Here is a 12,881-nt window from a genome sequence, read left to right as displayed (position 1 = left end):
GCTTTTATGGAGGTACTTCTACTAATGCTTCCTCATACTATTAATTTTGAAATTCTAGGAGACAAAGATTTCTTCTTACTCCATCGCCTTCCCTAAGAAAGGAATAAGGGTTAGTTTCTCCACCCCCCCTTGTGTGCAGAGTGGCTTGTTACATGGTGGTAGTGTTATGTCAGCAAGGCGTGTATTGCCCTGCCTCTGCAGCAGCTCATTCAGGCCTACTTTTTCACATGCTGACCACTCATCTAGTGACATCTCTGGCCTCCACCAGGTGATGATCACCAAGAGACTCCTATTCCTCTCTGCCATAGAGAGGGTAGAGACACTCTGCCATTCTGTCTTGATCAAGCCGCTGTTCAAACCCATGTTGACTAAGCTGTAATTGGGACTTTATCCCTTTACGCCACTGGAGCAGCCTGGCTGTACAATTTATTGAATCTACACGATTCTGCTGATGCCTTTTCTACACCAGCTGCCACTGATTCAGTTTTTGGATATTCTTGTGTTAGGATGGTCTCTCCAAATGTGAAAGCCAAACTGCTGGATGCTCCATTAGACGAGTATAACCTTTTGGCAATTTCTCTACACTGAGGTTTTCAAGAAATTGAAAGAAAAGAGGTAGATTTTGCTAAGGCATAAGCATTTTTTTCCTTTCCTCTATTTCTAAGTTTCAGAGGAATTGTACCACAAAATCTCTACCATTTCTGAAATCCTCAAAAGTTTTTACATTCAGATTGATTTTAGCCCAGGACTATTTTCCTGTATTCTTTCCAGTCTCTCTTGCATTTTGTGAAAGGTGTGCATCTTTGTTTTGTAGCATAACACAGGTAGGCAATTTCTGGGATTCCTTTTATCATGCTTAAACCCTCAGCAGATTATTTTTTGCATAGGGATTTGTTCTAAAGTCATCAGTCAAGGGAGTTTCGTCCAACCAAGGCGAAATAACCTTGAAGAGATGGCTGTAACTTAAATACCCTTCAAATGTTGCATCATTTCCAGAGTCAGGGCCACTTAGAGTAGTGACAGACAATTAAGGCTGTCATGAGGTAGGAGGGGGTTACAGTCCTATCCTGTTAACTGGCTTGCTGTGGTAACCAGGGAACTGACAATTCAATACAGTCTCTTAATGGTTATTTGTTCAGGACAAAACACAATGGTAGACTAGAGCAGATCCCAGTCTAAACCCTCATAAATGCATGTTGAATCCAGACCAGAGGTCTTCTTTCAAATTACCCATTAGTGAGAACTCTTCAGATGGACCCTTTCGCCTCAAACCCTTTGCCCCAGTGCAAACAACTCAAGCTTTTATTTTGGTTATCTCTACTTAGCCAAGGGCAGTCTGCACTGGTTACCCCACAGGATGAACTTGCTCGTGCAGAAAAGGACTGTTCTGTGAAGCTGAAACGCAAACAAACACCAATCACAACCAATGTGTCACACAGTTCACAACACCAGTGTGCCACCCAGCAACAGCCCCTAAGGCAAGACAATGTACCTAACACTTTAGTCATAGGTGACTCTATAGTCCGGCACACTGATGTCCCTCTCACCAGGTTGAATAAGGAGAAAATTACAGTCAGCTGCCTGTCTGTTGCCAGGATCCGCCACAACGCATGCACTCAAGTCACTCCACAACAAGTACAAATATGACTGTCATTGTCCATGTTGGAGTGAATGACTTGAGACGTACCTCCCTGGACTACATGAAAAGAGACATGGAAGAGCTCTCTGATCATGTGGCCCAGGCAGGTATGACCCTAGCCCTGAGTAGCATCCTGCCTTCGCCCAGAATGATACCACAATATAAGGATAAAATGATTGACTTCAACAATTGGCTAAGCTTATGGTGTCATTCAAAGGGGATCCAGTATCTGTCTGCCTGGGATGACATGATTGACAGACAACGATGCTTTGCCAGAGATGGTCTGCACCTGTCTCCCCTGGGATTCAGGTTACTGGCTAAGGCTCTTGCCACCCCTATAGTGCCTTTTTTAGGCAAACTTCAAAGGACAAAACCACCACCGTAACAGGTACAAGCATGCAAAATCTGAAGGTAATGCTACTCCATGCTAGAAGTCTAAACCTCAAAATGCACTCTCTCAAGGCACTCCTAAAAATGGAGAACATCGATATCTGTGCAGTAACTGAGACCTGGTTCAAGGCTCCAGAGAGCACCCCTGCAATACCAGGCTACAACTCTTACCACACTTTTCGGCCACCAAACCAGGACCGAAACACTAAAGGTGGAGGAGTGTCGATATTCACCAAGGATATTCACACCACCAGGCTAGCTGGCCAACACAATGTGTCTGAAATTCTCCAAGTGCAACTAACACTAGGTAAGACTGCAATCCAAATTGTAGCTTGCTACAGATCCCCCACCATACCCCAAGATTCTCACTACACCTTTCTAAACATACTGGAAAATATTAAGATAGAACCAAACACCATAATACTGGGTGATTTTAACTACCCTGCCATTAACTGGGAAAACTACTCATGTCCCAACACCTTTGCGCAACGGTTCTTGGAATTCATAAATTCCAACTCCCTGGATCAACGAATCCATAGTCCCACCAGGGGCTCCAATATCCTAGACCTGGTCATTACCAACATGGGAAATCAATGCTCCATACCTATGGTCACCCCCTCGTTAGTCAGGTCTGACAATAAGCTAATCACCCTTAACATCCACATCCCACCCCCACCCCCCCAGTAAAGAAACCACCATAAAAAACTTCTCCAAAGCCAACTTTATGCTACTCAAGTCTGAAGTGTCAAACTTCATGACACCCATGCAGACGGGAACTGAAAGTTCAACTGCTGAATCCTACACTAAGGCACTGTACAAGCACATCCACTCATGCATGAATCGTGCCATCCCAAATAGAACCAAAATGCTCTCATCCAAAAAAGGAAACCAATCTGGTGGTCCCCTGCCATAAACAAACTTTACAACAAAAGGAAGAAACTTTTGCAGAAAAGAGGAAAATCCCAGGATGCAAAAAACTCCCTTACTAGCCTCAGTAAGAAACTGAGATGCCTCATAAAATCCTCCAAAGCTAGTTACGAAAATAAAATTGCCAAAGATTCCAAAGACAACCACAAAGCATTCTATAACTGTCAGGAATCTAAATGGCAATGCTCAGATCTGCTCTGAGCTAAAACAGAATGGCATTAAATATACTGATCCGAAGGATATTGCCAATATCCTGGCAGATTGATTCAGTGCCAACTTCACCCCCCTCTCACCCCCTAAATGGCCCATCTCAATACTGGAAGATTGCCAAATTCCAGTAATAACTGCCACACAGGTACAAAACGCACTCTAAAGCCAAGAATACAGCATCCATGGGACCAGATGACATCCCGGGCTGTGTACTATATGAACTGGCACCTCACCTGGATGTCATGTTTAGTCATAGCCTCACCTCCGGTTTTGTGCCCACTGAGTGGCGCAGAGCTACAGTTATCCCAATCCACAAGGGGGGATCCACCTTGGATCCCGGAAACTACCGTCCCATCGGTCTGACGAGCCTTATCTGCAAGGCCATGGAGCGTATTATCATGGAACTTATAAACAAAGACGTTGGCAACCTTCAAACACTGGACCCCACCCAGTTTGGGTTTGTGAAGGGCCGATCTTGTCTCCTGAACCTGATTGACTTCTTTGAATCTGTCTCCAGAGCTATGGACAAGGGTAAGGTGGTCCACACAGCCTATCTAGACCTTGCCAAGGCCTTTGACACCATCCCCCACTCTAGAATCATAGATAAACTTACTAAGTTGGGCATTAATCCCTATGTCACCCAATGGGTTGCTAAATGGCTTACTGATAGAACCCACACTGTAAAAGTAGCAGACTCCAAATCCAGCTCCAGACAAGTGGAGTACCTCAGGGTTCAGTCCTGGGGCCGCTCTTGTTTGGCATCTACTTCTCTGAAGTACAGGTCAACACTAAGGGACTCTGGCTAACAAAGTTTGCAGATGACTGCAAACTGGGAGCCATTATTGAATCCCCAAATGATGTGGATACTCTACAAAAGGGCCTTACAGAAACAGATGTTTGATGCCAGAGCCATGGGCTCAAGCTCAATGCCAAGAAATGTATTATCCCCTTTGGGAAAAAACATGTATCCATGAATTACCATATAGGTGGCAGTACACTAAACACAGAAAGTGTGATAAGAGACTTGGGGACACAGGTGGACTGTGGTCTCACCTTCGATAACCACATCGCCACAACAGTCAGGATATCCTATGTGGCACACCTCATCACGAAGGGCCTTTCATCCAGAAAAAAGGAGGTCATTGTCCCACAGTACTCATCCCTCATTAGACCCATTATAGAATACAACGCCCCATTTGGTATGTACCTCTCAAGACATCTGCAACAACTGGAAAGGCCTCAAATACCTCACTAAAAGAATCACAGGGCTAAAGCAGATGCCGTACGCTGACCGCCTTAAACTCCAGCTATACTCTGTCGCATATAGTCTACTCGGAGGCAATCTCTGCTTAACATACAAGGCCATGTCAAACCCAGAGCTGTTGGACATGCTACACTTAAAGAAATCCAATCCCGCAGAGCTACACGCTCCAGGGATCTAAACCTTGTCATCACAATAAACAAAACATGCTGGAGGGATAGGTTCCTGACCCAGAGACTCTCCAGACTTTGGAATAGATTGCCCATACATGTCAAGCAGAGTGCCTCTTTGGACCTCTTCAAGTGGAACCTTGACGATTGGATGGGAGAAAGGAAATTCACCCCAGGGATCACGTCAGTCGCCCTGCTTGACAGGGGTCCAGGAAAGTAAATGTGGGAAGAAATTGCCAGGGAATTGTTATGGCTAGGCTTGTATAGGCCCTAGGGCTGATGGCCTAGTACCAACCTATGAACCTAAATCTCAAGACCTTGAATCTGTGTGGATAATGGGTTTTTGATTCCTTTTCGATACCTTTACTCTGTTGCACTACAAGTATTTAAATGAGGCAAGGAAAACTGCTACTGGAAAGTCTTGCATTTCTAAATGTAAGGGATTTTCTATAGGGTGCTGCAGTAGTGGCCCATTATTTGTGAGCTGCTGCACTTGGGCTTGGCATTCATTTCTTTTTGTGCATGTGTCATTTTGGCTTGTCTGCCTGTTTGAGCTTCCTCTTTTTCTCTTTAGTAGTGTCATCCACATCAGGCCGTCTAGGAAATATATCCTTGTATTCTGTCCCCCTTGCTGCTTTGAAATTCTTAACTTGGGAAAACAATTGTCTTAAGAACCTGCCACTCCCACACTTTAGGTTGAGTGTTGCCCTCTAGAGTTCCCTTAAATCAGTCCGTCCAAGTTTCTGCCTTCTTTCAGAATCTTCAAAATAAGGAATTTTTCACTTGCTGGATGTCACCATACAGCTGAAGATTTGCTTCATCTTCTGTGTGGGTTCATCTTAGTTGTCTTAGCCGATGCAGGCCATTTAGGAGTGTTCAGCCTGAGTGCCACCTCTGCCCTCATTCTCTTGCCAGATCTCATTTGTCACCATAAAAAGTGGATTCTTCAGGCTCTGCTGCTTTTATCCCTTTTTGTGATAGCTGAAGCGGTTTATCTTTTCTACTGTAGTATAGCTTTTTTGTTTTCCCCTTTGTGCTGTTTGGGCATTCCCACCTTTTCTGGTGTCTTCATCTGTTAAGCATAGGTGGTGAACTTTTTGTTGTGTGGTTTGGTAGTTAGTGTCTTGTAGTTTTTTCTTTGTATTAGTGATACTGTTCAGTTTGTGTTGTGGTAATGCTTATTTGACTGCAGTTGCTAATTTTTGAATTTATAAAGGAAAGTTTTTAGGTTCATAAATTTGTAGCTTGTGAGCATAGATTGCCTTTGCATGATGCACACTATTGCTGTATGTGTTGTGGGTGCTAGCCATCTAGATAGACTGCTTAACCTGCGTGGCTAGAGTCCCAAGCAGTTTACAAATGTCAAGCCAAACTTTGCTAAAAGAGATGCCCCCTGCCTTCAGCAGCCTCCTCATCTTCCTCTTCTAAGGTCTAAGGAGGGGAAAAGTGATCCCTGGCATAATCTTTGAGAGTCCACCAGCTGTAGTCTGTCTGCCAAGGGTCAGCCAAAGGTTTAGATCTTTGGTGCCTCTTGCTGAGACATTGCTTGGTCCTGTTCGGTCCTGTTTTCCTGTACTGGCAGGGTCAGACATGTTCAGTTCTCTCAGCTTCACCATCCCCAGTCCCTTGTTGGTGAAGGACTCTCTTCCTATGGTGGACAAGTTGCACACATTCTTGCCCATGTAGATGGTATTCTCACGAAGCAATTTCTTTCCTCCACCCTGGGTCAGAGCTTCTCCTGTTCAGATCTGATTCCAGTCTATGGCATCTTGTGCCCATTCTCCTAGATAATTTGAGAGCATTAAACCATCTGACTTGAAACAGCTGATGCGTTTAATTTTAACAGGCCCAGATACACACAGGAATCATACCAGCCTCCTTCGCACCATTGCCTGAGGTTTAGATTCCCTCCACAGTTTTCCGTCCCCCAGTACCTTTGGCTCCAGGTTTTGATTCAGTAGTCCTGCAGTCCCCCCTGTCTTCTCCAGCTTGGCTGCTTCAGGTTCAAGTCCTTGTTATGTTTGTGGTGTGTGTTTTTTTTTTTTTTTTTTTTTTTTTTTTTTTTCTCCAGCAGTGTGTTCCTCAGTGTCAAGGGTTTGAGACTTCGGCTCTGGGGCTTGTGTTCCAGGTTTCAAAGTTGTCCCTGACCCTGTGAGCTTCAGTACAGGGTGGGAGGTTGGCATAAGGGTTAAGATATTTACCTTAGACACAAGGTACAGGGTTTGAGTCTCACATGGGGTAATTGCTTAGGCTTTAAATGGCCCAGAAGAGCAGTTATCTTAGTGTTAATCTATTAATCTACATGACACAATGGCTTTGATTGCAATATCTTCTGGTCCCCATGTTTTCCTGCATTTAGGGGCCCTGTTTTCTTCTGTATCCCCTCCTGATTTTATTGTTTTTGGGAGGGGGCACAAAGTGCAAGAGGAAGCACTTGGCCTGACTAATTTGTTAGACATTGACTTAAAAGGGGAGGACTTTTGTAAATCCCACTACAGTGATTCTTGCCTGTTTTCAGTTGGCATTATTGAAACTGTGTGGGTGATGGAACACAAGAGACCCTTTCTCCGGAGGGGTCTTTTCTGAAGGTCTTTGACACAGGTCTGTCCATGTCTTGGTAGGTTTCCTCATTGGACTTTATAGACCTGGTGTCAGAGTTATTGGCAGAAACGCTATGGGGGAACCAATTCCTAGGAAGCCAGAGAGGATTTTGGCTCCTTCTACAGACAAACTTCATTTGAGTAAGGGTCCAGCAGTTGACGCTATTGTGCTTGCAGCTACCATGACAAGATTTTCTGAAGAGTTTTAGTCCATCTGCCCAACAGGAGCATCTGGCTCTACCACTTTGGGGAAAGCACAAACATTTCAGTAACTTTCATGTTGTGGGCTCAGCTGCTTCACTCATAGACCCACTGGGCGAAGTGTCAGTTGTAAAGACCCTGGAGATGTAGAAGACTTCATGAGTCTGTTTTCAGCAGTGTAGTCTAGTCTATTATGAACATTTTCCTGAAGGTGTTGTCCATCACAGCCGATGGGACATCTTGTGCAGCAGGCACCAGCATTGTCATGCCCTGCCAGGCCTGGATGCACATGTGCAGGTTTGTGGGCTGTTTTAAGCTGTCCTTTTGTCAATGTTACTTTTTTGGCCCAAAGGTCAAGAATGTTGGCTAGGAGTGTGCACTTATGTCCAGTCCTCAATAATCCTACTTCAGGAATTTGAAAGGGGCAAGTGCCTCTTTTGTAAAGCACAGCAGCCTTTCCAGGGCACTCTGGGGAAAATGTCCACTGTGGTAGCAGAGGAGGTAAACGCAGTGGATGCCACCCATGTGACTGAAGTGGTGTATTCCTGACATGCCACCCTGTTACAGCAGTCAAAATACATAAACTGCTAGCCAGTCAAGTAGTTCAGGTCGTCTCAGACTAGCAAGGATCCAGGGTCTATGCCAGAATTTTTTGGTAGCAAAGAACAAGGATCTCTGACCAGTTCTGGATCTCAGTAAATTGAATCACTTTGTCAAACGGACCAAATTCTGGATGGCCACTGTGCAGTCTGTCCTACTGCTCCTAAGGAAGAATGACTTTATGCACTTGGCAGACCTCGGGAATGCTTACTGTTGCACAAAGCAAGGCATTCCAGGAGATTTCTACACTTTTGGCTGGGGACCAGTTTCAGAGTGTGCATGTTGGTCTCCCTACAGCTTCCCTGGATGTTAACGAAATGTATGGTATAGTGGCAGCCCTGGCTCAGGCTGTATGGATTTTTTTTCCTTACCGTGATTGGTTCCTCGCAGCTTCCACAAAAGCATCTTTCATCAAGGCTCGAGACTTTTTGCTTCCAACTTTCTCTGTCTGTGGTTATTATAGTGAATAATTAAGTCCAAGCTAGAACCAGTGCACGGTATGGAGTTTATAGGCTGCCATTTGGATACAGTTTTTCAGATGGCTAAAGTTTTGTTATCCAGACTAGTTTCCCTTTACTCTTAGGCATCTCGCATTCTTCAGAATCCCAAACCACTGCAGCTGCTGTTTTCCAGCTCCTTGGACATATGGCAGCATCCATCTCTCATTCTGTAGCAGTGCTCCAAGTGACTGTAACAGTGAACTCAAGCAGTTCAGTGGTCTTCTCGCACATCCCATGGATTTCCCAGTGTTTCTGACAAATGTCTTGTCACCACAATATTTAGAGGTGGTGGGACTTGCAGTTGACAGCAGGGCAGCCTTTTGGTCTTGCTCCTCATCCTCATGCCACAGTCACAGCAGATGCTCTCTTTCTTGGGGGTTGGTGGAGCATTTCTAAGGGAAGACCAGGGGACCTGATCAAGGTTCAAATTTCCATAAGTGTCTTGCAAATGCAGGCATTTCACGACTACCACCCCAAGGGTGCGATTGCCATCCTGACTGGCATTAATACTGTGGCTTGGTATGTGAACAAGCCAGGGAGAATTGTTTCTAATCTTCTACATGGAGAGATTATTGGGGTTTGGTAGTGGGTGATGTTCTGTCAGTGGTTACTGATTGCAGTGCACATCCTGGGGCAACATTCTGGCTGAGCAGGAACATCCTTCTGCTTTACAAGTTGGCTCTGAATTTAAAGGTAGCTCAGATTTTCAGCTCCTTGGAGCACTTCTGTTGTCATGGAGTGCAGCAGTTTTTATATCCTGTTCCCTTTGGAGGATTGGTCACCAGAGGATGCTGTTCTGTATGCATGGTTCCCGGATCTCCTGTACTCTTACCCAATGCCTTTATTAATGAAGGTAGCATGTTGTGGAGCAACTGTTGTCTTCCCTGCACATTTCTGGCCTAAAGTTTACCCAGTTCTGCCTGGGTGCTGGATTTGTCCCCTATACATAGCCCTTGAATCTCTGCTCCCTCAGACTGACCATGGTTTCTTCAGTTATGATGGCTAGGACTCCCAAGCTGCGAGTTTATTCATATTTTTCATTTATGAAGCCTTCTACTTGGAAGGGTTTATATAAGTAGAGACACTTTCTCTATACGGGCCCCTTCTAAAGGCTTTGATCCTTTTCCAGCTCCATTGGATGCCATCCTGGATGTCTTGGCTGACTTTCATTCTGACTCGAGTTATAAAGTACAGCTGGCTGCAATTTCCAGTTTCCATAATGGCAGAGGTAATGTGCCTTTGGCACTCTTAGGTTATCCAAATTCTTTTTTTATTGTGGACACCTATTCGAGATTATACCTCCATGGGCATTTTTCCTATTGTGATAAGTGCTTGCTAGATCTCCCTTTGAATCTCGGCTATGGTATCTTTAAATCTGTCCTGGATTACACTATTTTGCTATTGATTACTTCTACCAGAAGGGTGGTCTATGCTTCAAGCACAATCATCCAGACCCCTCTTCCTTTTCCATAAGGACGGGGTTACCCTCTGGACAAATTCTTTTCCCAAGGTCACTTTGAATCTTTGAACCAGCCCTTTCACTTGGCAGTCTTTCCAAATATCAGTAACAAGGGAGAATATTTGCCTCATGTTTGATGTGCATAGAAAACTGGTTCAGTTTGGACAGAACTGTCTCCTTTTCCAAGTCGAGGCTTGGAAAGCCAGTTCTCAAAGTAAACCCATCCAAACATCTCTCTTGTTTGTGTACTCTGGAGGGAGTGTCCTTGCCTCTGAAGCCTAGAGATTATTTGACTAGAGTGGTAGCTACTTGTACTGCCTTTTTGTCGCAGGCCTGTATTGATATTTGTGCTGCAGCGAGCTGGTCTAACGCTCCGTTTGTCTCCCATTACATGCTGGATGTGCAGTCTGGGCCTAGAGCTCCATTTATTTCCACTGTTTTGCAGAATACCTCCTGGGGTTTTCCCTGTCTGAGAAATCTGTCACACAGGTTAAAGGCACTTTGGGGGGGGAAATTGGATACGAATGTTAAAGATGTGTATTGTCTTCTGGTTCAACAAACCTCCCTGCCAAATTAAGTTGGCTAGCAAAGTGCTCCTAATTGGCGCTGCAGCCTGGTTTGAGCTAGGATGTAGTGTCCTTGCCTGCTTCTCTTCCTGTTGCCTTTCTTACTAACCTGTTGAGATCTGATTTAAAGGGGAGGATCGTCTAAGACAAACTGAGAAGTGAATAGGAAAGTAGGGTATTGTGGGTGCTGTCTGGCTGATCACTTTGAAGTGGATGGTGTCTGATATGAACCTGATCAAATAACCCACAAGTTGAACCAGACTGAAGAAAACCCTGTTTTATCATTTGATAAGTATCATTTGATAAGTAAATGACTTTCATTTCCATATATGAAAGAATGGTTGTTTATCTCTCTAGCACTTATTTGCTAGACCATTTGCAGTTGGCCTTTTCCCCCTTCTTAGTCTCATTTGTGGAAACTTTTTTTAGCTTTCCTACTGTTAATGGGAATAATCTGTAGTGGGTATAGTGATGAATTCTAGAGATGAGGATGTGTTGGGATTTTTCCAGTTTCTTGTTTTTTGTAACTGTTCCTAATGCAACAGAGAAATGGGTAGATAAGGGGATTCTTGAGTGTTGAATTGTAACATATTCCTAGGTCTTCACAGGAAGAAAGGGGAGATGTACCTCCCAATCTGACTGGTTGTACTTTATAAAAGGCAGTTGCAAAGGTCAACATAATGGATTGATTCTGCTGTGTAAAGGGAACTGTTGAGCCCTTGTCTTTGCCAGGACCAACTATCCAGAGGGGCACTTTGGTAACCCACCATTGCATAAACCTAAGGATGTAAGGTCTAATGGAAAAGGGGGGAAAAGAGCAATGTGTAGGAAAATCCAAGGATTTAGACAGGAGCATCGGTACTACTTAAGGGTTTCCAATCTATATTAAAATTTGCTCCTAGTTAATGGGAGTGGGGATGGAGGGTGTGTAATGCTTTTGAAATTATTCACTTGACAATGTTTTAAAACTGGTTTACGATCTGCAACATGTGTCCCTGTAACAATGCACTCTCAACATATGTTGTATATTTGTGTGCATTTCTCAGGAGTAGCAGCACAAGAAGTCGATGGCAGGTAGTTAGTTCAGACAATTTGTGGCCATTCAAAATGTTAATTCTTTTATCACAGTACTTAGTTTGACATTAACTGTAATAGATTCAAGTGAATGATGAAGACTGACTTTAGCAGTAGTTTCACTATTAAAATGTTTTTTTTATTTTCCTTTACAGGTTGTCAGGACTGCCTTGATGGATGCTGCTAGTGTTGCTTCTCTGCTATCCACTGCAGAAGCCGTTGTTACAGAATTGCCCAAGGAAGAAAAAGACCCAGCTATGGGTGGAATGGGCGGAATGGGTGGTGGCATGGGAGGTGGCATGTTTTAATTCATGAATTTATGGCCAACTATCCAACTGTGAAAATTGCCCAAGTATGGAGAATGCTGTGCTGTTTTGTCTCCTGCCTGACTGTAGGATGAGGAACTCCCAGAGGTGTACAACAGAGAAGTGTAAGGACTTATGAAAAGGAGAATGAATGCATGACCATGGAATCTTTTTGGTTTACTAATTTTTTGGGGGAGGAGTGAAATTGGCCATCGTCGTGTGAACTGATTATCACGTGGAAGGTTATTTGTGTAAATAGACAGCTGTTTACTGCCCTCATTGTGCTTAAGAAAAATAATTTATTTTCTATTTTGAAGTACAAGTCAGCATTTATACATTCCTAATTGTATTGGGCGTGTGGTGTATGCAGTCAGTTGAAACAAGTCGCTACTTTTTTATATCTTGTTTTATAAGAATTTATTCAGTGCTTTCCATTGCTCATACAGCAGAGTTATAGCAGTAGGAAGTCCATTGATAAAGTATTATGCAGTCTGTAACATACAACCACGAATGTGATTTTTTGATTCATGTAATAAATGGAGACTGAGATCTAGATACTCCATATTGTTTTCATGTTGTATTGTACCTGAATTCTGAAAGCTGGAACAAAGTAACTGGTTTTGAGCAGTGGCAGCAGTATGAATGTACATTAGTATGATGTTGCTTTAGTTTATTATGCAAGTAAGTTTGCTTTCTGGTGAAATGCAAGGGAATCTACCAATAATCTGATAGTCTCTCAACATAGTACGCACACTGATACATGGCCATTTATTTTTATACCCCCACCTCATCTCCTGTTTGGGGCAGGAGCCAGGCACCACAACCACAAGCAAAATCCTACAGCCCACTGTTTGTTTTTTTACCACTTTTTTTTTTTTTTTTTTTTTTAACACTTTTTTTAATTGAATTGTCACTTATGACGTATGCACACTTCATTTATATAAAAAGTAATCAGGCTATATTAACTTTAAATTAACAA

General features: G+C 43.6%; 1 protein-coding gene across 1 annotated transcript in view; it reads left to right on the top strand.

Annotated features, from left to right (window-relative positions):
* The window catches only part of HSPD1 (heat shock protein family D (Hsp60) member 1), a 194,488-nt gene extending 182,583 nt beyond the window's left edge, over positions 1 to 11,905 (top strand). The window contains exon 10 of the mRNA XM_044060304.1: positions 11,753 to 11,905. Coding sequence (XP_043916239.1) covers positions 11,753 to 11,905 — 153 coding nt within the window. The remainder of the gene's footprint in view (positions 1 to 11,752) is intronic.
* The last annotated feature ends 976 nt before the right edge of the window (positions 11,906 to 12,881 follow it).

Source organism: Protopterus annectens, chromosome 2.part0 (genome assembly GCF_019279795.1).
Source record: "Protopterus annectens isolate FY-2018-M chromosome 2.part0, PAN1.0, whole genome shotgun sequence".
Taxonomy (NCBI): Eukaryota; Metazoa; Chordata; order Ceratodontiformes; family Protopteridae; genus Protopterus; species Protopterus annectens.
This window is presented reverse-complemented; position numbering and strand designations above follow the sequence as displayed.